The sequence below is a fragment of the Microchirus variegatus genome, assembly GCF_963457635.1.
Source record: "Microchirus variegatus genome assembly, chromosome: 4".
Lineage (NCBI taxonomy): Eukaryota > Metazoa > Chordata > Actinopteri > Pleuronectiformes > Soleidae > Microchirus > Microchirus variegatus.
Window position 1 is genome coordinate 29,984,225 of NC_139805.1, and position 25,469 is coordinate 30,009,693.

The window sequence follows — 25,469 nt, forward strand, 5'->3', positions numbered from 1 at the left end:
ACCTCTCTGCTCAATGGTTCATCACCAGAAGCTTGAATAGCTTTTTTAAAATCCTATACTGTACAAGCTCTCTTGTGCTTGGTAAAACACAAACAACACTTTACCTCCTCACGCAATGAACGTCGTATAGTGCAAAATTTATTGTTGGTAAGGTAGAGTGCCCCCAAAAAGGTTTTTGTACCCCTTTTTTTTTAATATATACATATATCATTTATATATAATGTCAGAAGGCTCTTCCTTTATCCAACAGCATAGTGCTTTCGTTTAAAACAAAAGGATATCTTTGCTTTGACACCCAGGAGACAAAGACAGACTTCAAGCATACTAATCTACACTGTGTTCAAGCTCTAACAATATTTTCTCCATGACTATGATGATGATGATGATGATGTAACTGAGGTTGAAGTGAAGTGGTGGCATTTCACAATACAAATATATTATCGTTAGAGTTAACTTTTGTTCTACTAGTTAAGTGGTTTGTTGTGATTTATAAAAGCTATTATGAGCAGAGCACTAAAGTTTAAACTCTTCTGAACTAGCACTGAGAAAAAGTGAATGAACTGACTTGACAGTGTACTTTTTTTTTATTTTAAACACAGTCGTGAAAACTGCTGTCAGTCAGTCAGAATTTTGCTTACATATTTTAAACAATGTGCTATCAGCTCAATAATTCACCCAGGATACAACAGAGAGAACACTGGACACAAGCAGCTCACACCCTCGTGGATGCTGCTGCGTTTGTATCATGTGCTCAGTCTCAGATCTCTTCAAGTTATTTTTAAGAGTGCATTTACTGCTTTCAACATTTAATGCAAAAAGAATATGAAGGTGTTAAAGTCTATATTTCTTTGTTACACAGAAGAAAAGGAAAACCGTCAGGTTCTTGTCCTACTCTTCTTCCTTCTTCCACCTCTCTTTACAGACTTTACACCTTCAGACCTAAATGTGCAAGTTAAACTGAAATCTGCATCATCTACTTTGGTGGAGCAGCAGAAATATCTATACTGACTTAACAGGGTGAACGTTTTATGGAGTATGAGAATGTCCCACTGGGGACTTAAATATTAGAGGCTACAGGTTTGGTTTTGGATCTCCTCAACACTTTACATCTATAGAGCACATCTCTAAACATCTGTAAACAAGAATTTGGATTTGTACTAAAAGCATTCCTAACGGGAAACTCTCCTCATGCTAGCATGGATTAGCATCTTTTTTTTTTTTTTTTTTTTAATAAACGTGATGGATTATTTAAAAAAACACACAAAATAATCTGATCATGCCCCCTCGCAAAACATTGTTGTGGATCATATCTCACTGGTAAGTTTAAGTATCTGTAACATTATGACTAACGTAGCTCTAAAACATGCTTAAGTCTCCTGTCATTTCAATCCACTAACCTGGACATTTCACAAAGATGTCAATAATACAAACAAACAAACAAACAAACAAACAAACGAACAAACGAACAAACAAACAAACAAACAAACAAACAAACAAGCAAATGCTTAAAGAAACATCAAACTAACACACACTATAACATTGTTTTGTCTCATTTACCATTTTCTGAAGCTGCTCCACAAGTTCAACCTTTTTAAATTATTCATCATGTGCTGTATTTCCATCAATCAGTCCCTTTTTAAAAATTCATATCTCACTTATAACTTTTTTCAATAGTTAGAATGATTTTAATTACTAGAAAAAAGAGTGGAAACCTCCGCGTAATGCTTTTGTGGCTGGGCAAAAGGGAAATCTGGTGCTGTGGAGTGGATTCCGGTGCCAGGGGAGACCTCCAAAAGGGTGATGGGTGGATTGATGCAATGGTGCCTGTACACAAGTGTGCGTCTCCCCTCTACAGCCTAAGAGCAGCCACATCGATCCACTACCATCCCTGGGATCTTTCCATGGATGATCTGCTGCTTGTCATTGAAGTAGAGCATGTTAATGGGGGACATCTTGGTCGGAGTACAGCAGGGCCCTGCGGAGCCCCGGGGGTTGGCGTGCTGCACCAGGTGGGTGTGTGGGTATTTCTGCATGAACATGTACTCGCACTGGCCGGAGCAGTAGTTGGCTTTGTAGCGTTTCGGAGCAATGATCCAGTCCCAGCCGAAAGCCTCAAAATCCACAGTCAGTGGGTAGCGACAGCAGCGAGACTCTGTGGAGTGCTCGTCGCAGTCCAGGCCCAGGTTTCTACGAGAACGTTTGGTCGTCTCAAGAACCTTGACTTCCAGGAACGGCTGCTGGAATCAGGGGGGGAGGGGGCAAGGCAGAGAGAAAGAGGTGGTTATAAAAGAACATCAACCACAGAGACATGACTGACACAGCAGTTATGGTATACACTGGAGAGTAGTAGTTTACCTAGTTTTCTAATGATAATTAGAACTACTTAGCTTTATTTGTGTGTCATATTTGTTCACAAGATTATCACACCATGACCAAGAAGACATCATGCGTCCATCAACATCATGCAGTTTGTGCTGCCACTGGCCAGAACCAGCCTGAGACATGGAATACTTAAAACATATCTGAGCCTGTTTAAAGGTGCATTATGTAATAAATCTAAAGCAACTGATCATAAAATCCTCCTAATATGTCACAGAGACTCAGGAATAATGTTCATATAACAAACTGAACTCACCAACAACAACAGTACAGACAAAATATTTGCATTAAAAAAATATTTAGCAGACTGCAAATCATGTTTATGTTTTGAAATCATGTTTTGGCATGTGGCGCCACCTACAGCCGTCTACCAATCATTGCAGTCAGTAGAGTCTCAGCTGCCGAGCAACCACGGGTTGCCAGTTACGACAGAAAATTTGAATGTAGTAACTGTTTTTGGCTTACATATGGCACCTTTAAGTCTATGACATCTTAAGAACATGTTTGCAAGTTTATCTCATCATTAGACCAAAATCAGCATTTTTAGCTTGTGAGAACACAGGAGCTGCTGGTCTACTGTTGCCTTGTTTGATAAGTTTATTTCATGTAAGTAAATCTGACCAAATTCAACCACTGAAGTCACAGAGTAACATATTTATATCTACTCATGAAGGCAGCAGCAGATTAACAACACCTGCATGTCGTGATGTGGGGAGTGAGCTGTTTAGAGAGCAATGCAAACTTAATTTTCTCATTGGTTACGTTTGTCTGACAGTGAAAACAAGTGGCAAACATATTGATAACACAGATTAAGGAGGCAGGGATTTTATGAGGGTAAACCAGTTTTTGAGCTAAGTCCATAGTCCAACTAAAACAGACAGTTTGCAGTACCTGAGATACACACAGTGGATAAAATCGATTTATTGCCCATGCATGCCTGACTTAGCCTCCGTAGGTGGCGCTGTAACTTTCTATAAGCCAGTGTGTATTGAATCCATTTTTTTAAGTAACAGAACCATACATCAAAAATCACTTTAAACTTTTGGTTAAAGATGTTTTTAAATTTTAGAAAATCAACCATGACCCTGCAACACAGAAATAATCCACCACCACCTTCTCTTTGTTTATGACATTAGGAAGTTAAATGAGAAATTAGTTACTATACTTTCTGCTTTAGTCTTAGTGGCCCTAGTGTGTGGAGCAAAAAAGGCGCACCTTTGGTAGTAGTTAAGTTGGTGAAAATGAGATCAGATTGCCTAGGTTGTGCTGAAAAACAGGATATAGGACATTCTTATTTTCTTATTGAGTCTGTATAAACGCTTTAACATAGTAATGGAAAAATCAATAATTGTCAAGCACCAGCTACTCCCAGGTGGTGGTGGGAGCCCCCCCCCTCCCCCAAATGAAATTTAGCTTAGGGCCGCATAAAGGGTTGGGCCAGCCCTGGTGATACTGGTTCCAAATATATCCAAACTAAACTGTTAAAGCTGGGCAACATTGAAGAAAAAAAGTGACAAAGAAAAAGCTTTGAACAACTTAAAAGCCAGCATCTAGTCACCTGGTATTTTAAAAAGCTTTACAAATCAGTCATCATTAAAGTAGGACCAAAATGTGCTGTATGAGCAACGAGTCAAAGGTCACTGACAGAAACTAATCTTTCCTCAAACTTAGAGATGAATTTGTATGCTTGGCTTGATCCATGACCCAGGAGGTCATCTGCAGCCTAACATAACCTTGACCTTTGGGCAAAGCAAGCGGGTCAAATATTTTACTCCATCATGTTTGTTTTACAAAGCCTTCCTCTCCCCACAGTGATTCCAGCTGGGCTCCAGCACTGTTTTTTGTGACGCACTGAAAAGAGGAAATAAGCTGAAAGGCCGTTGGGGGGAGACCATGTCAGTTTGGCCTTTAGGGCTTTTGTTATAGAAAAAAGAACCAGAGGATCAGGGAGAAGCAGAGTTTGCCTCTTTCTTTGCTTGTTGTGTTTTGTTTTATTTTTGTACACTTGCGTGTGTTTTTGATCTTTCCTTTTTTTTATTGGCTCAACAATAACATTACACACTGTGCATGGTCTGCACTCAGAGGGTAGCGATTTATTGGCCAAGACACCAGAGCTGACCTCTGATATGTGTTGTGAAGATCTGACCCAAATGACCACTTGGTGAATATTTGGTGTTGCTTAACTGGGATGACTGGCCTACATAATTCAACGTGGACATTGTGTGTGAGTTTCAGTCACAATAACTCTGGGATTTTTAACTAGATTAATTGTTTATGAAAGGTTTTGCACTGTCCAGCTCCAGCTTGTGAACACATTTAAATCCTCCTGCTCTCAAAGTCAGAGCCTCTGCAGCAGCTTTTCAACAAAAGGCAAAATGCCCCGCAGCCTAACGTTTAACAACATTTAAACCTTCCAACCTTTATTTTCAACAGAAGTGATTTAATCATCTCTTATGACCTCAACAAAAACAAATAGGGTTCAAGACACCAAAAATGCAGAATAATCGCAAAGAAGTGAGAGGGTGTATGTTATGTGCAGATCTGAAGATGGGATGTGGTTGACTACATGATGAAGACTCATCCAAACAGCAGCTGTGTTTTCTCTGGACTGAAGTAAATTTAGACTGATCACCTCTGACATGTTCGTATCAAAGAGTTTCAGAATACATGACTGATTCAGGAACTTCCCCAAAACTACATCATCCACTTAAGGTGACAGATACTACAGTATACCTTGATTCTCTGAATCAATGGCAGTGGCAGAGGTAAAGGTCCAGTGCGTAAGACCAGGTTGACACTAGATTGGTGATCTGCTGCTTCACGTGTAGCTCTGTTGTTCCCACAGCAGCTGCGGTTTGTGAAATCACACATAAGATGCTGTACATTTTAAACCTCAGGATTTAAAGATTTAAAATTTGCCCAGTGACAGTCATATTTTGCAATCGGAAGTTCAGAGGCATCACCTGCAACTAGGTCCATATTGGACGATGCCAGCTGTCAATCATGCTGGTGTCCACTCATAGGTGCCACACTCGTCTATGGCCTCTTTTACACATGAGTGATCAGATTGCAATCGGATAGTGCCTGACCAATTGTAAGTACAGGTGTAAATACAACCGTTACCGTTATCTGATCTGGGAAACCACTTAGGGAGGTGGTTGGATTTCGCATTTTGACCAAATTAAACAGAAGTGTAAATGTGACAGCGTGAGTGGAGGTACTTGGTGGCTCAGAGCACAGCTAACGTGACAGCGGCAACAAAACTGCGCACTCTCCTCGAGAGACGACACACTCTGATTCAGATGCAGCTGCAGATGACCTCCTTTGGGCAGCTGTGGCCTAGTGGTTAGGGCTTCGAGCTCGAGACCGGAAGGTAGCCGGTTCAATCCCCGACCAGTCCGCAGCTGAAGTGCTGTTGAGCAAGGCACTTAACCCCCTCACTGCTCACTGGCATGGCAGCTCACTGCGCTGGGTTAGCATGTTCTCCACCTCACTGTGTGCTGTGTGTGTTCACTGACTCACTGCGGAATTGAATTTCCCCTTGCGGGACTTAAAGGGTTCTTAATCTAATCTAATCTCTCCTCGAAGACGACTTCTTCCTCTGCTTCGAAAAGCAAAAATGAATATATAAAATAGTGAAACTTCATGTGCAGCTAACATTGTTGTTGAGGTTGTTGATATGATATGAGGGGGAGGTGAAGTTGTCTCAATGAGACGCATGTTAATACCAGGTGTAAATACATGTGGTGACGTGCTATCTGATCACTATCTGATCACAGAAAACACATTCTAATGCCAGGTATAAAGGGGACTAACTATCCTTTAAATAGAATCATAATTTACAATCCTGATCGAAGGAGATCTGTAACTAGTGATTGAGATCATTAACTCATCAGGAAAATGTTTACTGACGTTACAAACCAAGCGAGACCTCCATTCAAGTGGACTTTTTTTTGTACACCTCACTGGGACAGTGTGGCTGCTGTAATGCTGAAGAGTGAACACCACTAAAGAATTAGTGACTAATGATGAGATTGTAACAAACTAACTGCAAGTGCGACAGGGAACTACGGTGGCCTATGCATGCCAGAAAGTATGTTCTTCTTCATTTGTGTAGTAAGCTTCTTTCAAGCTCCTGTAGAAACATTACACCGCAAGATGGCTACCTCCATAAAGCAAGACCCTTATTTGAGGTGCATGTTCATTTTAGGTTTATTGTAAGGCTACGACAACCAAATAATTTTTATCTTTGAAGGTGCCATATGTAAGAATGTGACCAAAAACGGTTACTACATTCAAATTCAAAATACCAAGATATTTTAGGTTTCTTTTTCTGACGTAACTGGCAACCCTTGGTTGCTCGGTAGCTGAGACTCTACTGACTGCAATGATTGGTAGACGGTGGTAGGTGGCGCCACATGCCAAAACATGATATCAAAACATAAACATGATTTACAGTCTGCAAAACATTTTTTTAATGCAAATATTTTGTCTGTACTGTTGTTGTTGGTGAGTTTGTTATATGAACATTATTCCTGAGTCTCTGTGACATATTAGGAGGATTTTATGGCCAGTTGCTTTAGATTTATATTATAATGCACATTTAATTGTTTATACTTACAAAACATACTTAGGGCAGTATGTTCAAGTTCCCACCAGCCCATTCCTGATGTTTACCTGCAGGCTTCAAAACACCAAGTTGATTGGTGGCTGATCAGAACATTTAGAAATGTGAACATAAAGGAAATAATGTAAAGGACTTAATTTAAAAGATGTGCAGAAGGCAAGATGTTTATACCATCCTTGCATGAATGTGAGCTGTGATAGAATTGGTTACCCCCCCCCCCCCTCCCAAGGACAGGTCTGAGGGTCCTTACCAGTCCCTCTTCTCCAGGTCTCAGTGAGGTGACGGCCAGATCATTGCCGCTCTCGTCAAAGGCGTTGATGTCGATTCCCCAGTTGGTGTGCGGCTGCTTGAACCAGTTCTGTAGCACATGCTTAAAGTCAATACTTTGCCAGTGACCCACTCTGGAGTTGAGCTCTATCTTCAGGGAGCGGATGCGGATGTGGCGGCTGCCCTGCTCTGTGACAGGCTTCAGTCGGAGGATCTGCAGGTAAACGGTGGAGGTCTGTTGCAACGGTCGTAGGTAAACCCACAGCTGGGCCTTCAGCACCTTAGTGAACATCAGTTTGGGGCTGAACTTGAAGAAGCAGCAGCTCGGCTTTCCATTCACCTGCACCAGTGGCTCCGCTGTGGAGAAAGCACAACTTACATTAATAATAAAGCATTAACTAACACTTAACATTGTACTTGCAGAAAACAAACATTGACAAGAACTGCAGCTTTGTTTCAAGATGTTTGACTTTTTGAGACACGTCATAGTCACTTTTTACAAAAACAAACAAAAAACCACCCTCAATTACATAATACTCAAAAGCATCTACTTCTGGCAACAACCTTAAAGCAGAACTAGGCAGGATTTAACAGCTTCAGAGTCATTGTGATGGTTAAATGGCTTGTTGTGGGCAGATTGGGGGCTGTCTCCACTCCCCCTACCATCTGTTAGTGGAAAACCAGCCTTGCAAGATCAGGGGCGCTGACCCAGAGTCGAGTTGCTTCACAGCTTCACACATTCACCCCCTAGCCAGGTACCGGCTATATGATCGATGCAGTGATAGGGTTATTTTAAAGGTTTGTCATGGAAGAGACTCCTGGAAAAGAAGCAGAGAAAACTGTTTTCGGAGGAAACAAAGAAGAGGAAACAACTGTCTGGCCGAGTGAGGGGCCACACACAAGTTTGGACCGGCTTTTGAGAATTGAAAAACACAGTAGCATCCAAAATGGCTATCGACTGGTATAGACATGGCTTCACGGACAATGTTCACCAGCTCTGTTGAAAACAAATGCACATGGCCAGGAGAGGGGAAGGGAGGGGGGAGTGTCAGGGTGAGTTTTTACAACAGTGAGGATAAAGCGGTAGACTATGTATGTACTCTGTAATGTAGGTGGAGCTTTGTAGAGAGCTACTAAGCTTGTTAAATGTTTATTGGACATTACTGGATACAGACCAATAAGTGTAAACTGTAGAACTGCAATCTGGTCATTAAAATTATTACAAATGGGATTTCTTTCTGTTTTTTTCCCTTTTTTTTGTTCCCTTTGGCGGCCCTCAGTCCAACGTTGGGTTCCTAAACTGGCCCTCAGGTACCAAAACTTTGAGAACCCCTGTGTTAGACAGTTAAGTGCTAGCAGTTAGCCCATGCCGCTTAAAGCTAAAGTATCAACATTTATACAAAAAATGTACTGTTAATACAATAATGTAGAGTGCGGTACACATGCATATTAGGAACTACTCTTTAAAACTGTGGGACAAACTAACTCCAGAGGTCTGTAGTATTGTGTTGAATCATACACGCTACCTATATAGCTAACACAAGCTAACACAAGCTTACCATGGATGTATAATATGAACTGGATAGAGCTCCGCCCCCCCTCTGAGGCAGTGAGACTGACCTATGAGAAGCTGTTAGAAGCATGGTTTTACATCGTTTATGCCGTTAGTTAAAGACTTTAGCCCACAATTCCTGCGTACTCTTAAACCCTGATAAACACAAAACAGCAACAACACAACTGGGAAGAATTGTAGACTCAGTTAAATGTGTCAAAGCGACTGTACAAAAGTCAGTCCTCGTCCCATTTCTCCCATTTTAAAAATGTGATGAACAATCTTTATCCAGTCCTAGACTGAAGTAGCCTGAGGCTTCAACCACTTATGATTGATAGATTTTTATTTTACATGCAGCTACTGTAGCAGGATTGTTATGAGGCATCTTTGCGTCTTTTCACTGTTGCAGCTTCCGTGGGATATTATATATCATAAAGTCTAATAGTTGATAGTAGTTACGATCAGCATTTTTAAGCATGACTTTGCCTCCAATGATCCAGGCGACTGGTTTTGAAGAAACAAACCCTGTTCTTCCAACAAAATTCCCTCCAGTTAAGGGAAATAGTTTTCCACTGAATACACAGAAGGTTCCCTGTATCGCGTCTGATATTCTGCTTGAAAAACAGTTGTGTAAGAAAATGTTAGAGCTGGGGTTTTTTTTGACATCAGACAAAAGTCATCAGTCAATTAAATAAAGTTTTAAAATCAACATTTTTCACAACCATTTGTAGAAATTTGTAAAAGTCTTGCTGCCAAGACACTTTATTTAATGCCATCATTATCCTAATTTAATACCACTACAACAATAACATGGATTTTGCATTAATGATTTACTACATTTTAGCTTAATTTAAATCAATTTGTGAACTACATAATTTTGAAGGTTTTGGAAAACACCAATGAACATTTGCTAAAATGTCCTTAAATGTTATGGACCCAAAAACGATGATTTAGATACAATTTGAGATAAAAAATGATCTCGCTCAAAACTCAAAAAATGTGCTTTGCGTGTTAACAGACTACAAGAAAGATCGTGTAGCTCTACTTTTATGTTGACCATAATTCTCTTGTGATTCTGCAGGTTGTGCTGTTCTTCGCATCTATTATGCTGATATCGACATCTGCACCATTCACTCCCACTTGTGGAAAACATTGAACACATCACTCCCTGTGCACTAGAGCATTTATTAATCAGCAAATCCCAGTGCAACATGGAGCATTGCACCAACAGCTGCATGCAAAATCTTGAGGAGAAAATCTAAATCTTTCAGAGATCTCGCGGATGTTTGGCACAACCAATAGCAGCAGGGCAGGATATGGATGGGTAAAATCTGAATCACTTAACTAAAACCACAACATAGAAAATAAGCAGTAAAATCTTCAGAGGGAAGTGGGTTTTTGGAAGAAAAAGAGATTTTTCCCAAAGCAGCAAACACATTTCCCATTTCAGCAGTTTTCAGACATTTTACTCTAAAAGCCATCTATACCCTGCATGAAGGTAGGGGTATCAAGATGGCAGTCTGTGATTTCACAAAATACTGTGACTTTCTCTCACCACACTGCTGATGACAATATAAAGCTAATGATGAAGCCGAAACTTTGAAGGAGCCGTTAACAGTGCTGCGTGTCTTTGGGAGGCAGAGGGCACAGCTGCAGTTACTGAGACTTCACAAGAAAGACGTGTGTGCGTTTTGCACACTGACCATAAAACCATACACTAACACAGCTCCACACACCAGAGAAGCGATGTTATGTTGACAAGAGATTGTGTAACAGATTGTGTGCAGAGTGTGTAGCTACCGCTCTCAATACGGTTGTCTTCAACATTTCACATAAAGTTTAAATTTACTTCACAGAAAACTAAAAATATTCTAAACCAAACCAAGAGACAACAACTGATTCCCAGCACAAAATTGTCAAAAAGTAGCAACTAAATTGATTTCAAACTCAGTTTATTTTTTATTCTACTAGACCTACCGCTGCCCTTTCTCTCTCTATTCACGAGACCTGTTTTATCACACGCGCACATGTTTGATTTCGTTCAGTCAGGTTACATCTGAGATTACATCCAGGTTGTGAAAACAGATACATTTGCATATTAAAACAAGGATCAGTAATGGTGGCCAGCAGCCAGATGGTAACCTTAGATTCCCCTGGGTCAGTTGTGATGAAATGGTTAATCTCACAACTACCAAAATTTAAACATCTCTTTTTTTCCCCTCTCACACATGTGACCGTGGTGTGGCTTATGGGTTATGTCAAAGAAGACAAGATGTCTCCTTGTATTGTCAGATTTATTCTTGTCATGATCCTTGGCTCTGGCGTTTTTGTGATGTGCACCACATGTCCAAATCTGCACATGCTTCATTTACATAGACCTAGATATAATGACATCCATCCATTGCATTCATACATTAATTTCCATGTAAAGCGTTCGTTTATGGAGGGAAATTTATTCTGCATCTATCTGGCATAATAATTTGCCAATGGAGTACAAAAGAATATTTAATCTGCCCATTTTCTCTGAGCATATTTGATACTTTCTGACACTTTTGGTTAAAAAAAAAAAGAGTACTTATTCACTTATTTACTTATATTCAGAAAGATTGTTGTTGCGCCATCATCTAAAAAAATAAGAGAAAAAAAAAACTGCATGGACCTGTCAATCACTGCTAAAGCTGAGGTTGCTCCGGCAACCTGCAAATGCTTCCTGGGTCAAAAGGTTATTTGGCACCTCAGCCTAGTTAAGAAATGGGATCAGGGGTCAAAACCGTCAGCCTCTTTACATCTCAGTGGTGCTGGGGAGGGGAAGCCCCAAATAGCCAGATTGAGTTTGAAGGTCAAGGTCGACCTTATGGCAATGGTAATGTGTCTTTCGTCACAACACGTCTTTTCACCAGAGAATCATTTTAAATCTCAGTGACACAACAGCACTGAATAGGCCACAGTTTGTTTTTGTTTTGAATAGGGTGGAGATTCAGCAGCCAATGGTGGATTGTTTGTAAAACCTCAGTTGAGCAGGACGTAACACAATGGCTTTTTTTTTTTTTTTTTACACTAAACAAGTGTTGTAATTGAATTATGGGCATGCATTGAGGGATATGAATTCACCGAGGTACAGATGGACTATCCATTAGAAGAGACCAGGGCAAACATTGAATAAGGGCCAAGTCAGGGACAGACGTGGTCCTTCAGCCTGTATTTCCAGGGACAGTCATTAGTGAGTGTAAATTATACAATTACACAATGTCTCACGCTGGACAAACAGTATGTCAATGTTCCTTCTGGTGGGTTGCTGGGGTCACAGCAATTAATGTGGGTGGTGTTGTGTTTGCTCATCAGCACAAAACTGGGAATGAATGATCGTGCAGTTTGCTTGGGGTTTACTTGTTATTACTACTAGTTTTTAATCACTGCAGTTGGAGACACTAGCTATTCCTTTGTGAACCCCGTTTCACTGGCATTTTTGAGTTCTTTGGGTATAAAAACTAAAAAAACTGCATGGCTGAAACGATTCAGGTCCTTGAGCAGAGGCCTTTCTTGAGAGGTAGTAATCTGAGAAGCAGGGCCTGTGCGCTCTGATCCCAGGTTATTAAACACACCTGCACAACATATGAGCTATGTCATGTTAAACAATGACTGCATTGATAGGCAAAATCAATTTATGCCTTTATAGATCCACTAAGTGCAGAAGTAAGCAGCAACCCGTGGAGGATGAATGTCTGCAACTTAATTACAGCCCACATCTTGGCAGAGTTCTGCGTGTGTGCAAGGCCTAGCTTGTAAAGATCGGGTCATTTAATCCTACTGCTTTAAATAACATTGCTCCTGTGACACTAATGTTGGAGGGGGTTCATAATTTTACTGGAACTGCTGCTCTGCTTTTATAGCTTAATTTCCTGAACAGTTAAAGCTCATTGTTTTAACACTGATTTCCATCCAGCAGCAGGGACAAAAAGTCAGATTATATGCTCAGCCTCACCTACTGTAGTAATTACATAACTCTCCTGGGCCCAAACTAGCAATAATAGAAACTAGTTCCTATCCACTAGAAAAGTAAGAAGAAGAAAAAAACTGGTTAAAAAAGTATATATGGAGTATGTGGAGTATATGGAGGATGATGTGTTTTCTAAAAGAAATGGTCCTGTTTGCTTTTCCTCCTCATGTTTCCAGCCTACTCCATTATTACAGCAGCTTATTTCCCTGTGGTATAATTGCAGCATATGCAGCGCATGAATTTTACTGCCAACACCCAGCCGGCCTGCAGGTGAGCCTATCAAAAATATAGCAGATTCCCTTGATACCTGTGTGCCAGAGTTAGCCCACAGCCTCCTATACATGCGTGTAAAGGGAGACATATACAATATAAGGGTTTATTCAGCACGCCATCTGTCTTCTCCTTAACACAAGTGCGAGTCATTTTAAAGTTAAATGCTTTCAATAAAACTAATGAAAGCAGATGGAGAGATAATTATAGGATTGACCAGTAATGTAATACTGTGCCAGGTCATGTCATTAAAACAGTATACTCTTTCATAGAGTTAAGTGATGTACCATTATTTTTCATTTTTATTTAACCACTTGAAAGTATAAATGAGATTAAAACCTCTTTTACAAATGAGAACTGGGCAACCACATCAATAACAACACTAACACAAGAAAACAACTCAGTCTATATCTCTGGTTTGACAGAGGGTTCACAGCAGTTTGTCATTTCTGTCTTTTTATATTTACTGAAAGCAAATATCGCCCACTCAAATGATACTAATAGGATAAAACCCCGAACAAGCAGAACAAGAAGAGAAATGAGCTCAATATTGCAAAGTTTTTTCTGTCCTGGAGCAAAAGAAGAAAATTCAGCTGGATGACTAATCTGCTGAAGTGTGACTGATGACAGTTGACATGATTTTGTGGATTAACCAAAATGAACCACAGATGTTTTAACTATCTTACATTTAAAGATAATATGTTTCATGGAGGGTCACACATGGCAGTTGTCCGTGTGTGTGTGCGTGTGTGTGTGTGTGTGTGGGTGTGTGTGTGTGTGTGTGTGTAACATATGCCATCAGGTGAAAAAAACACACACAGCTAAAGTGGGGTGGGGAGCAAAATGGTATTGTTAATGTCCAAATGGATAATGCATAATGATATAAACCTAGATAGGAGTTACATTTGCATACATGTATTTATTTATATATATATATATATATATATATATATTTTTTTTTCTTTTCTTAATGGGAAATGCAAATGTGCCATTTTGTGCTGTGTGCATGTGTGTGTGTGTTTGGCAGCCTTCATGTTGAATAAATGTGACTCTAGGGTATCCCCACGCACCTCGGCATATTAATCATCGTGACACGTTCACGACCCTTCTAATAAGACAGGGGCCACAGTGCACCCCCTCAAACATCCCATCCCACCCCAGCTCCACTCCCTCTTTGTCCCTCGGCCACTCCCAGGGGACAGGAGAGGGTAGTGGGGGAGGCCGGGCTTGAGCCGGGGATGGACGGGGGGTGTGTGTGAAGTTAGACCCCCTCATTCAGAAGCTCTCCCTTGGGACAACGGCAGGCACAAGACTCCTATTAGGACTGAGCACAGTAGCCCCCCAGGAGCAACAAAAGACACCTCCTAATGCTCCCTGTTCTCGCTCAGCGAACACACATGCACGCGTGCGCACACACACACACGCACACACACACACCCACACACACACACACACACACACACACACACACACACACACACACACACACACACACACACACACACACACACACACACACATAGGAACACGCAACTGCATAAACTTCAAACTGACTGACATCAGCAAATGGACTCAAACCTCATTGCTTTTAGTGTTTGGGGTTATATATGATTGTATTATAAGGGCGATGTCTGTGGGACATCTCCAATAGGACGTGGACAGAGCATGAATAGAGTGAGCGTGCAGTGAACTGCAATAAGGTGGACAGCTGGACAGCAGTAAGCATGCTGAGGATTCACTGCCTGTGTTCTTGTGCATCCACACATACATGCAAGACGTTAATGTCAGAGGACAATGTGCTGCTCTTCCGGCAGAAGTTGAACCTGGTAACTTTATTTTTTGACACTTTTATCATAAGTAGAAATCTTAAGATTTATTTGCTGCTGCTTTGGCCAATACAAGGCCTAAGTCATTTTGAAAATCAATCATATATTTAAATTCATCATCCAGATCCTTTAAGGGAACATTACCGAATGTTAAAACTAGAAGTGATTTTAAGATCTTGTTCATTCCACATATTTGCTGTTTAGAAGAAAAGTGCAAATCTACTGTTACAAAAAAAAGACAATAGGTAAAACAGACGTAAACATTTATGGAGCAAGCTGTGCTAACTTTTATAAATGGCAGTGGTTTACATAACTCTAATGATATATCACACATGTCTTCCATCAACTGCCTGCTGATGGTTTCAATCAAGTTACAAAACGCTCGTGTCATGATAAAAAGTCAGTGTGCGTTATAGCTCGCACATTTTACCCTCTTAAATACTCTGAAACCTGAATCTGATTTGGTGTAGGCCAAAACATACAGGAAACTACCGCGTCGTTCTCGGACATCTGGACTTCATAAGACATGTGTATGTAATGGAACAGAGGAAAAGAAACTAATGCAGGTGTGGAAATGGTCTGACCATGTGGTGATAATGTGATATACATTATATTTCTTTAACTCACATTTTTCTGAGTTTTCCGTTGATTCATTTTTTGATTCCTTTCCCCCCTGTTTATTACATTTGAATAAGCCCTACTGATCATCAAATTGCTGAACTGTCAACCAATGAAACCAAATCAATTGGTGATTTGAATAAACCTGTGTGACTTTTTTTTTTGATCGATGCAACAAGCAAAGCAAACCCATCCAACTTTGTACAATACAAAACATCTTAACATCTCAGCCATAAACTACACCTCTATGAGTGATGTATCACAGTTTATTGTGTTCTTTGTTTATGTGTGATGGTTATATAGCAGAGGTGTCTTATTATATTTTGGTCTTCAAATCGCTCTTGCATAATGGTCAGACTAGATCCTGACTAGATCCTGAGTTTCATGAGCTACACAACAGAAAAGGAGATTTCACAAATGAGTCAGAAGAGTCACATTTAGTTCAGACTTGTCTGTAACAGCAGGACAGAGAGGACTAAATGCTGTAGAGGTCAACAACTGCAGTTACACCTAAAGGCAAATACATACAGTACATTTAATAACTCAATTAATCGAGCAAAGATATCAACTATTAAAAAAAAGCAATACAATGCAAAAGATTGACATTATTGTATCCAGACATAATTTGACAATAGAATAAACAATTTTTAAAAAAGCAGTAGAGTTTACAGTCTAGTGACGTTAGATAGAGAGAAGATAAAGTTTTTCCCAAATCCTGCAGAAAATATATAGTTATTCTAAAAAGAAAGAGTAAACATACAGCAAGTGGTCCATCTGTCCTGGAGTTGCTGACCAGCTGCTCAAGGCAAATGTGCCCATGTCATACAAGCCCTAAACATTTAAATGAAGTTGATTTCTTCACAGGCTCCTCGTTTGATTTGTGATAGATTTGAAACTTCCCACTGACCTCTGACTAGTCTATATCTACAACTTAAAACAAGTTTAACAAAGGAAAATTCAGGTTCATCAGAGCTTGTATCGGATTATAATCCCTAAATCATTTGATAATATAGATTAGAGTGTCATCTGCATAGTTATAGGTAGATTGGTTTTGTTGTTTCCATAATCTGAACAAGCAGTTACATGTTGAACACAGGCTAGATGTTGAAGAGAAAGGGTCCCAGGATACAGCCTTGGGGAATTCTGCATATAATAATTATTATATACTATAACAATACTCAAAAAGAAAACAATGAGCAGTTTGAGACTGGAAAAATTAAGTCAAGATGATGATTTTTTGATGATATACCATAGACACTTATTGATGGTACCTTTAGTTTTTTGTGCTCATATGGTTTGTTGATATCACAAAGGCTTCAAATGCATAATATATCAGCAGCTGCGGTGGATAAAGAGTTTTCTAATCATATAGAAAGTAAGTTTTTTAGGAAGTGAGCACAGTCACTTGTGTTTTGCAAGGGAAGACACAAGTATAAAGTGATATGTGCAAAGCAGCAATACAATATTGATACGTATGCAGATGATGCCCACATTTATCCTTGTCATCATGTGACATTGTTTGCATTCTATTTAGCAAATGATGTATTTAGAAATCAATTATTAGATAAACCTAGACTTCCACAGTTACAGTAAAACTATCGATTAAATGTTGGTCTGCTCTTCTTCATCTTTCATCACATTACCTGTTCCCAGAGTCAAAACATGTACCATTTAGTTTGTGTGCTCCATGTGACCGTGACAATGTTCCAGTAAATACAAGGTTACACACAATATGATGAGAAGTTGATCAATTGAAAACACGACAAAGATAATTTATCGAATGTATTTATATACATGGTGTTTTCCTGTTGTTTTCTGTCTGAAATGTGTTCAAACTTGCTGGCTTGCAGGTTTCATCTGATCCAGCAACATAAATTACATACATGCATGTACTAAAAAAAGTCCCTATATTCACCCAAATCTGTCAGAGCCTGAGCCCAGGATTTCCTCTAAAGACAAAGTTAGTGCAGCTACTTGGTGCCGCTATCCGTGCAACACGAAAATATCTCACGTTCCCTTTACGAGCGCCTCTTTATCCATCTGTGCTGTACAATACATAAATCAAACTTGCACTTGTCCCTAAAGAAATCGACTGTGCATTTTCATAATGAACTTCCTGGAGTGGTGTGGAAACAGCAGGCAGGAATAAAACCACAGGTGATAAATACAGTGAGGAGCTGCTCTCCTTTGCACAGAAAAGAGGCTAATTAAATTTTCATGTAGATAATCATGAGCTAATCCACTGTTAATTGAGCTACTTTCCAACACAGCGCCTCCCTCATGGGATCCAACATTATGCCCATGCAGCATTTCCTTTGCTTAAACGCCTCTTAGATTTAATGGACTCTTCCATAAACTGATCCTCAGCAGCTCCTCGCACACGACCACACAAAGCCTGAACGCATCCATCAACAATAATTCCCTCAATGATCTCCATTTTATCTTTTCACTCCTCTCCTCCTCCTCCTTCTCCTCCTCACTCATGTCCCTACACAGGGCTTAATTACTGGTCCGAAGTAATTATTTCCTTTATTAGTGAAACGTAACATCTGTTTCAGGTCTTTTTAATTGTACCTATAAAACCCTTCCATGATTTCTGTCCCTTTAGGATAGGACTGGGTTGCTTGTTGCTCCCTGTGGACTCACTCCCTTCTTTTCCTCACCCCCCTTTCATACCCGCAGCATGAGCCGTGGTGTACCTAACTCAATCACCCTCTTTGAAATCCCTTAAAGAAGCAACGAGGAGCTCAGCTGGATACGCACACACACACACACACCAGCACAGAATACAGGAGATGCAAAAATATTCTTGCATGGCATGGCAACTTGCATCCATCCTAAAACCTTTTCAGTGTTGTATTTTTATTTTGTATAAAAGCCTGCATTAAATTCCAACATATTCCCATGTGTCAAGAAAAAGGCTGGCTGCAGGGACTCATACACAGGAGCGTGGGAATAGAGGAAGGAGGGTGGAAGGAGCGAGATTCCTGAGGTCCTGGGGAAATTTTGTCCCTGTATTAATAGACTTTGGTCCCTTTGAAATTTTATTAGCCATAAAGTTGACAGTATGTTGTGCAATTTCTACAGACCTTTCTTTCTTGCGTTTTTTTACTCCCTTTTAAACAAACCACTCATGCCCTGTCATCCAAACAATTCAACAGCAAAGTTTACCTTTCCCTCAACTGATGCTTGGAACTACACAGGGGGAACAGGTGTCATCGTCAAACTGAGACCTCCATGGAATAAATAAATCTATAAAAGCCTCACATAGTCATCAACTTCCAGCAAACACTGGCCAGTGAGTTGAAGACAGTCCGGCTTCTGCTGCTCTGTCCTTTTAGCGCTCTCCCTCTTAATTTTTATGGTTCCTGCACCTTCAGGAAATGACCCTTTTATAGGGTCAACACTATAAAAGACTTGTTTTTTAGTGGGAGTGGTTAGTAGATGAGTGTGTGTGTGAGTGGGTGTGTGTATGTGTGGGGGATAAGTGTTCAAGTTACTACCGGTTCGTCTTTGCTGCCGAAGAAAGAGCCCCGATGAGGTTAATAGTCTCCTCTTCCAATATATCACATAGCTGTGAACTCTGTGACCCTTTTTGTCAATAGGAGAACTTTTCTCTGGAGTGTGTGTGTGACTCTGTGTGTGTGACTCTGTGTGTGTGTGTGTGTGTGTGTGTGTGTGTGTGTGTGTGTGTGTGTGTGTGTGTGTGTGTGTGTGTGTGTGCGCGCGTGTGAGCAGAGCATCCCTACGCATCCTCCTAACTGTCCCAACTGTGCACATGTGGAGAGATACCTTTACATATGTGTGGATGTTCAATGTATTTACCCCAAAGTTAAGTGTAAGCCTGTGCTTGTACTGCATGTGTCTGATCTGAGCCGGATTATATAATACACTTTGTTATAGCTCATACACGCATGTGAATAAGGCTAAATGTGGGAAAAGTTAACTGTGCTGAGACATGTGTTTCAAATGTGATCTTCTGAATGTCTAAAGCGCAGCATGGATTCTATCAAATGTGTTTCTCTGACAATTTCCTATTCTGGACACACTGATATGTCCAATTACTTGAATAAAACTTAAAATTGAAATTAAGTCAGGGAGGGAGGGTGAGCCAGTGCTGCTCTCTGCTGGATTCTCTGTTACTGGACAATCTCAAAATGATTGTCACAAGGAAGACTGTTTACCCAAAGCAAAAGAAGGATCAAGAATACAAAAACTTTCTTCCAACACTCAGTCTGGACTAGTTTCCTTTTGTTCAAGACGTGATATAATGTGTGGTTATCAAACATACAGAGAGAGGGAGCGAGAGACTGAAAAAGGGAGAAGGTCACTGACGGCAGAGGAAGGTCTGGTCTACATGTCTTGGACAAATGACAAATGGGAGACTAGTGGGGTCAAATCCTCACCCCACCTCAGGCAAAACAAACCAGGCTCCAAGATACACACTCTGCACTCACGCCCAGGACAATTACACACATAAATCAACACATGCAAACTCCACACTTCAGTATTTGCACTCATATTTTAATATTAACACATTAATTTATAAAAATCAACACCCTTTCTCAGTGCTGCGCACGAAAATGACCCTGATAAACTGAGGTCATAAACCAAACCATTTGTTTTATGCATGAACAGCAAGCGAAGCAGTTACCTAAACGACACACAGCATGGAGGGAGATGTTTTAGTACATAAAGTGCTGCACTACGATATAAATAGCTGTACTTCTCCATGAAATTTCATAGTAATTAAAGACCAAGAAGCATGGACCCTCTCAACCCCCACTGCGGCACCCACGTACCTTGAGAGAATACTAAGAAGCAACTCTGGCACAGGTCCAGTTCAGTATGTACTGTGTGAACCCACATGGCCCATCAAAGGCAGTGTGCACGACCGTGAGAGGGTGATTGGGTTCGAGGTGCACAGGGAATAGTGTTTGAAGTCCTCCTTCTATCAGAGAGACAGAAAAAGGCACTTTTTAATCCTGTGGGATCACTGAGGCGCCATAGGCAGAAGAGATGCACTCATTCTCTCAACTCTTCCACGAGTAGCGGAGAAAAGATTTAAGAGGCTAACGGGGAGGAATGTGTGGGTGATGTGAGCAGTGGAGGGGGGTGGGCATGGGTGGGGGGGTGGATGATGAAAACTGCATTTGATGTAAAGAAATTAGACGTACAGAACAGAGAGGAAGTGTTGTAAACTGACAGATACAGTGTCAGTCTTCTCTTCTGATGCTGGCATCATGCATATGTGTGTGTTTGTGTGTGTGTGCACACGCGCTTCATCTTTGTTACCTCTTAAGGACCTCTTCTGGCATAAACGCTGACCTTGTCAGGACCAGCAGTCCTCATGGAGACCAAAACATGGTCCTAATGAGACAGAACCACCTCATTTCTGAGGAACTGATTAAGTTTAGGGCTAAGGTTTCAATGGTAGTTAGGGTAAAGTTAGGGTGAGAAAGCAACTGGTTATGGTTAAGGTTAGGAATATGGCTCTGATAAGGCTGAGTCAATGAAGTCAATGTGGTGCCACAAAGAAGAATAGCTGCACAAACCTATATGTGAGACTGAATGTGTATGTGTATACACATATCTTTAAGGACATTTTCTGGTATAAACGCTGACTTTTTAGAGCCAGTATCATAAGAGATGAACAAATTAGTTGTTTTTAAAGGAAATTTCACAATTAGTGCATCACAAAAGTAGCAGTTAAATTCTTCTCTTTTTGGTTTGTTGTTGCAGCCTTGAAGCATATTTAAAAAATAATCTAACACATGTTGGAAACAGTTATTCATTTAGTTAACGTTAAGGTTAGAAATAAGGGGCATTAGGTCTATGAGTATCCTCACAAAGATGTGTGTGTGTATGCAGAGAATGGAAAGCAAATTTTCTAACATACAGTTTGAGGTCATTGTTTCTCCCCTGCTGTATGAGCTACACAAGCTACAGTTTAGATGTACGACATTTAAAAATGCAGTGGGAGATATCACATGAAGTTATTCCACCGAATCATATCATGATAGATAGATAGATAGATAGATAGATAGATAGATAGATAGATAGATAGATAGATAGATAGATAGATAGATAGATAGATAGATAGATAGATAGATAGATAGATAGATAGATAGGGTTTTCACTGTAGATGATGAAAGGTAACATATCAGCTGATCTCATCCGCTAAGGATGAACATCCACAGAGCATTATCATCTTCTTTTTAAACCCGCTGTAGTCACAGAGGCAGGTGGTTTTCTTAGGACAGGGGGATATGTGGATGACTTTTACAGAGAAACTAAAGGGTATGTATCACAGCAGAAATGAAAATTTGTCTGAATGCGTTTTAGTCAATGCAACTGATACATGAGAGCTGCTAAACTGCAATGACAATAAAGCTCTATTATAGATAGATAGATAGATAGATAGATAGATAGATAGATAGATAGATAGATAGATAGATAGATAGATAGATAGATAGATAGATAGATAGATAGATAGATAGATAGATAGATAGATAATGACACATGGATTGTGTCAGAAAACACATACGGTTCCAGCACAAAGGCTGATCTTTGTTCAGTCATGGAGTAAAGAAAAAAGCCATTATTTGGAGTGTGTTTTATCCGCCTTGTGCAGAATATATTACGTGTGTAAATGTTGTTGAACCCCTCAATTCGCCAGGAAAAGGTCACACACTCCCCTCGACACTAAGTGATTCTCTGTCTTTGTGAAGTCGTGTTGAAAAAAAACGAGCTGCGCCTATAAACTTCGCATTTAAAAGGCAAGTGCGGCCGAGGGGGGGCGAGGGGGCGCTGCATGAGGGGAACAATAGCAGCTTTTTGGACACACTTTTTCTCACTGCGATGAACAGCAGGGAAACCGGTAGAGCGTCCTATAAAAGACCGATAGAGCACAGCTGCCAGGGTTCAACAGTAATTTTATAAAATGTCTCTAAGGGGCCTGCCTGCGGTTTATCTGTGGATTTATGGGAAATGAGAGGGCAAGCAAATTGTCAGGGGCCAATAATCAGAGAGGGCCTCACGACGTGATCATAACTCCAGAATTTAGGGCTTTAATGCAAAACAGGACATAAAGGCTAAAGTGATGCAACTGCCAGCCAAATGCTGCATTATCATTAATAATGCACTTGACATTCATGCGGGTCTGTCACGCGTTCAGTTCCTGTTGTGAAAGGGTAAAGAAAAAAGTTTGAACGTGACAGCAGGAAGGTGAGTGAGAAGATCAGCAGATACACATGAGACATGCACCCTTCATCCTCATCCTCGTCATCCTCATCATCACCGTGAAAACAAAAGTTCACCAGGCCATATTCGAGCTGTCTGTTTCACAATGACGAGGCTCTTTAAGCTGCTGAGTATTGATTTATCAGCTGCGCGCGTAATCGCTACTTTGACAGTCGTGGCCAACAGCTGATCAGAGCCATTAGTCAAATCATACCAGTCCACTTAGAACACACAGTGTGGACCCTCTACCTCAAAAAAAGTATCCTGGGTCACTAACTTGACTGAGCCCCATGCACCAGCACTGTCCATGCACACACACAGCAGCAGCAGCAGCAGCAGCAGAATTAGGCCCCAGTCACTTGAACCTAGTTGCTGCGCAATTACGCGCATGACGCATTTGGAGACAACATTGTTGGGTTGTAAACGATTACTCACGCTCAGAGGCCATGGTGATCACAGACTCCGTGGTGGCGTGGTACTCATCCTCCTCCATAAACTCATCCTGGGAAGACGCGTCTCCCTGGAAGTCGTGATGGTCCAGAAGCTGCTGGAGCGGAGGCGCCTTGGGCAGCAGCTGATTAACCACTTCCCGGCTGATGTTGGGCGCCTGCTTCAGACGCAGTTTGCTCAGGATCTGGGACTTAATGGTCTCCAGTCTTAGCACTTTGCTCTGCTCCCTCCAAACACAGGCGGAACACTCGTGGGTACCGGCGTCCTCGTCCAGCAGAGACAACCCGGCATCCGTGGGTGTCTCGCTGGCAGAGGGCAGCAGCAGATTGGGCTCATCGCTCCCCGACTGTCCCAAGGAAATAAGCACCATTAAGCACAGTAAGAAGTTGTACCTTTGCATGACCAGGCAGTGCAACTTTGTTTTCTTTATTTCTCTTGTCTTTTGCTCCCTTTATCCCGTTATATCCCCTCTGTCCCTCGGATGTGCGCGACTCCTTGCCCTATTCTAAAAAAGGCAGGGAACCAGTGACATGCATCTAATCCAATACGATCACCAAGAAGCTGTTTTTTGCAGAAGCGTTTGAAATAAAATGTTCCAAAAAAAAGGTGCGTCCCAGTGTATCTCAGGAGAAGCTGTTTTGATTGAAAGTGAACTAATTATCTGTCTGATGCTCACGTGTAGGAAAAGCTGTAGTGGTTGCTTTGTGGGTCTTCTGTACAATTTAGTCCACGGAGGTGTGTGAATGTTCAGAAGTGTCACTGAAGAATGTGCAAGTGCGGTCAAAAAAGCGGCTCTTTATATATCTCAGCTGCCCGGTGTCGTAATCCGTCTCCATTGGCTAAGATTGCAACAAAAGGCTTTTAGGTCTGTCACCAAGTCAAGAGGGACAGAGCGAAGGGAGGGTGCACGCGCTGTTATGAGTGTATAAATGTTCGGTTGTTGTTGTTTTTACAGTGACACCAATGTTTCAAATTAGATATATTGCTCAATGAAGTCATGGCGCTCATTACATCAATTACGGCTCATTGTTTTTAAAGATTTTAATGACGTAAATTGGGGAAAAAGCCGCACAGTCTCCCTGAATTCCCCACATCCATCCACAGCTCGCTATGCTTTATGTTGCATTTTTATATAAAACGTGAAGATTGATCATCTTTAAGACCTTTATACCAAATGGTCAGATGCATAATATTTACTTGTTGTACTAAACTGTGCGTAAAAGTCTCACAGGTCTGCTTTTGCATCAACATGTGCAAGATGGCACTAAATAAATGGTTACCATATATTAAAGGTCTGCACACTTTTTAAATACAGATTAGCTTTGGCTGAAATGATTTGGTAAAATAAATGAAACTAATATATTAAACTAAAAATAAAATAAAACTAGTCTTGCGTTTCTAAATTGATTCTTCATCCACTGCCACGCGTAATGTGAATAACATTTATGCAGCTTCATATGAATAGATATTGGCCTGATGACTGTGTACATGTTAGATACAAGATGTGATATTTCTGTTACACAGAGTCTCACAGTTGAACCTATGATTTGCCTGCAGTCACTGGCATTACTGACCCACTAGCGTCATCTACTGGGAGAAAATCCAGGTGCAGCTACAGAGCTTTATCAGCTATACTAGTTCACACTAAATAAAATGAAAACAACAGCAATACTACTACTACTCATAATAATAATGATAATAATAATCAGAAGAAAAAAGTCGTGATTATTTATGTAGCACAATAAAAAAAAGAACATGCATTGATCAAATGTGATATAGAAAAGTAAAAGAAAGAAATAACTCAAATGTGGCATACAATCAGATTGCATCAGACAAAAGAGAACAGAGGATATGGGATGGGAGCCACAGTTTAGGGGAAGCACCAGAGGAACCTCTATCATGTTAGATGTTTTTCAAATGAGAGAAAGGAACTGACTCCAGGTCCATGTTCAGCTCATCACCAAAATCTAACAGACAAACGTGGCCAAAAACATAACATTTTTGGTGAAGGTAACTGTAAGAGAAAAACCTATTATCTTACATTCCTAAGCACAAACCTAACAACTCAGTATAGACCAGCCAAAACTGGAAAATCACAAAGGTCTCTGTGTAACCCTGGCACCCATAATTTGTCTACAGAGTGTTCCTAATGAAATCTTTGCTGAACCTAACCTAACTGGGGCAAAGGACCGATAACTCAACTACGCAGTCCTCCCCAAGGTCGACTCTCGATATCAGCAG

The 25,469-nt window shown here is 40.7% G+C and overlaps 1 protein-coding gene across 1 annotated transcript; it reads right to left on the bottom strand.

Annotated features, from left to right (window-relative positions):
* Positions 1-1,856: 1,856 nt before the first annotated feature.
* On the bottom strand, positions 1,857-23,628 carry gdf11 (growth differentiation factor 11; the record flags this gene model as incomplete). The annotated part of the gene is made up of 3 exons (XM_083887670.1): positions 1,857-2,237; positions 7,257-7,630; positions 23,214-23,628. The coding sequence occupies 3 exons, from the start codon at positions 23,626-23,628 to the stop codon at positions 1,857-1,859; spliced, it is 1,170 nt and encodes a 389-aa protein (XP_083743796.1).
* Between the last annotated feature and the right edge of the window lie 1,841 nt (positions 23,629-25,469).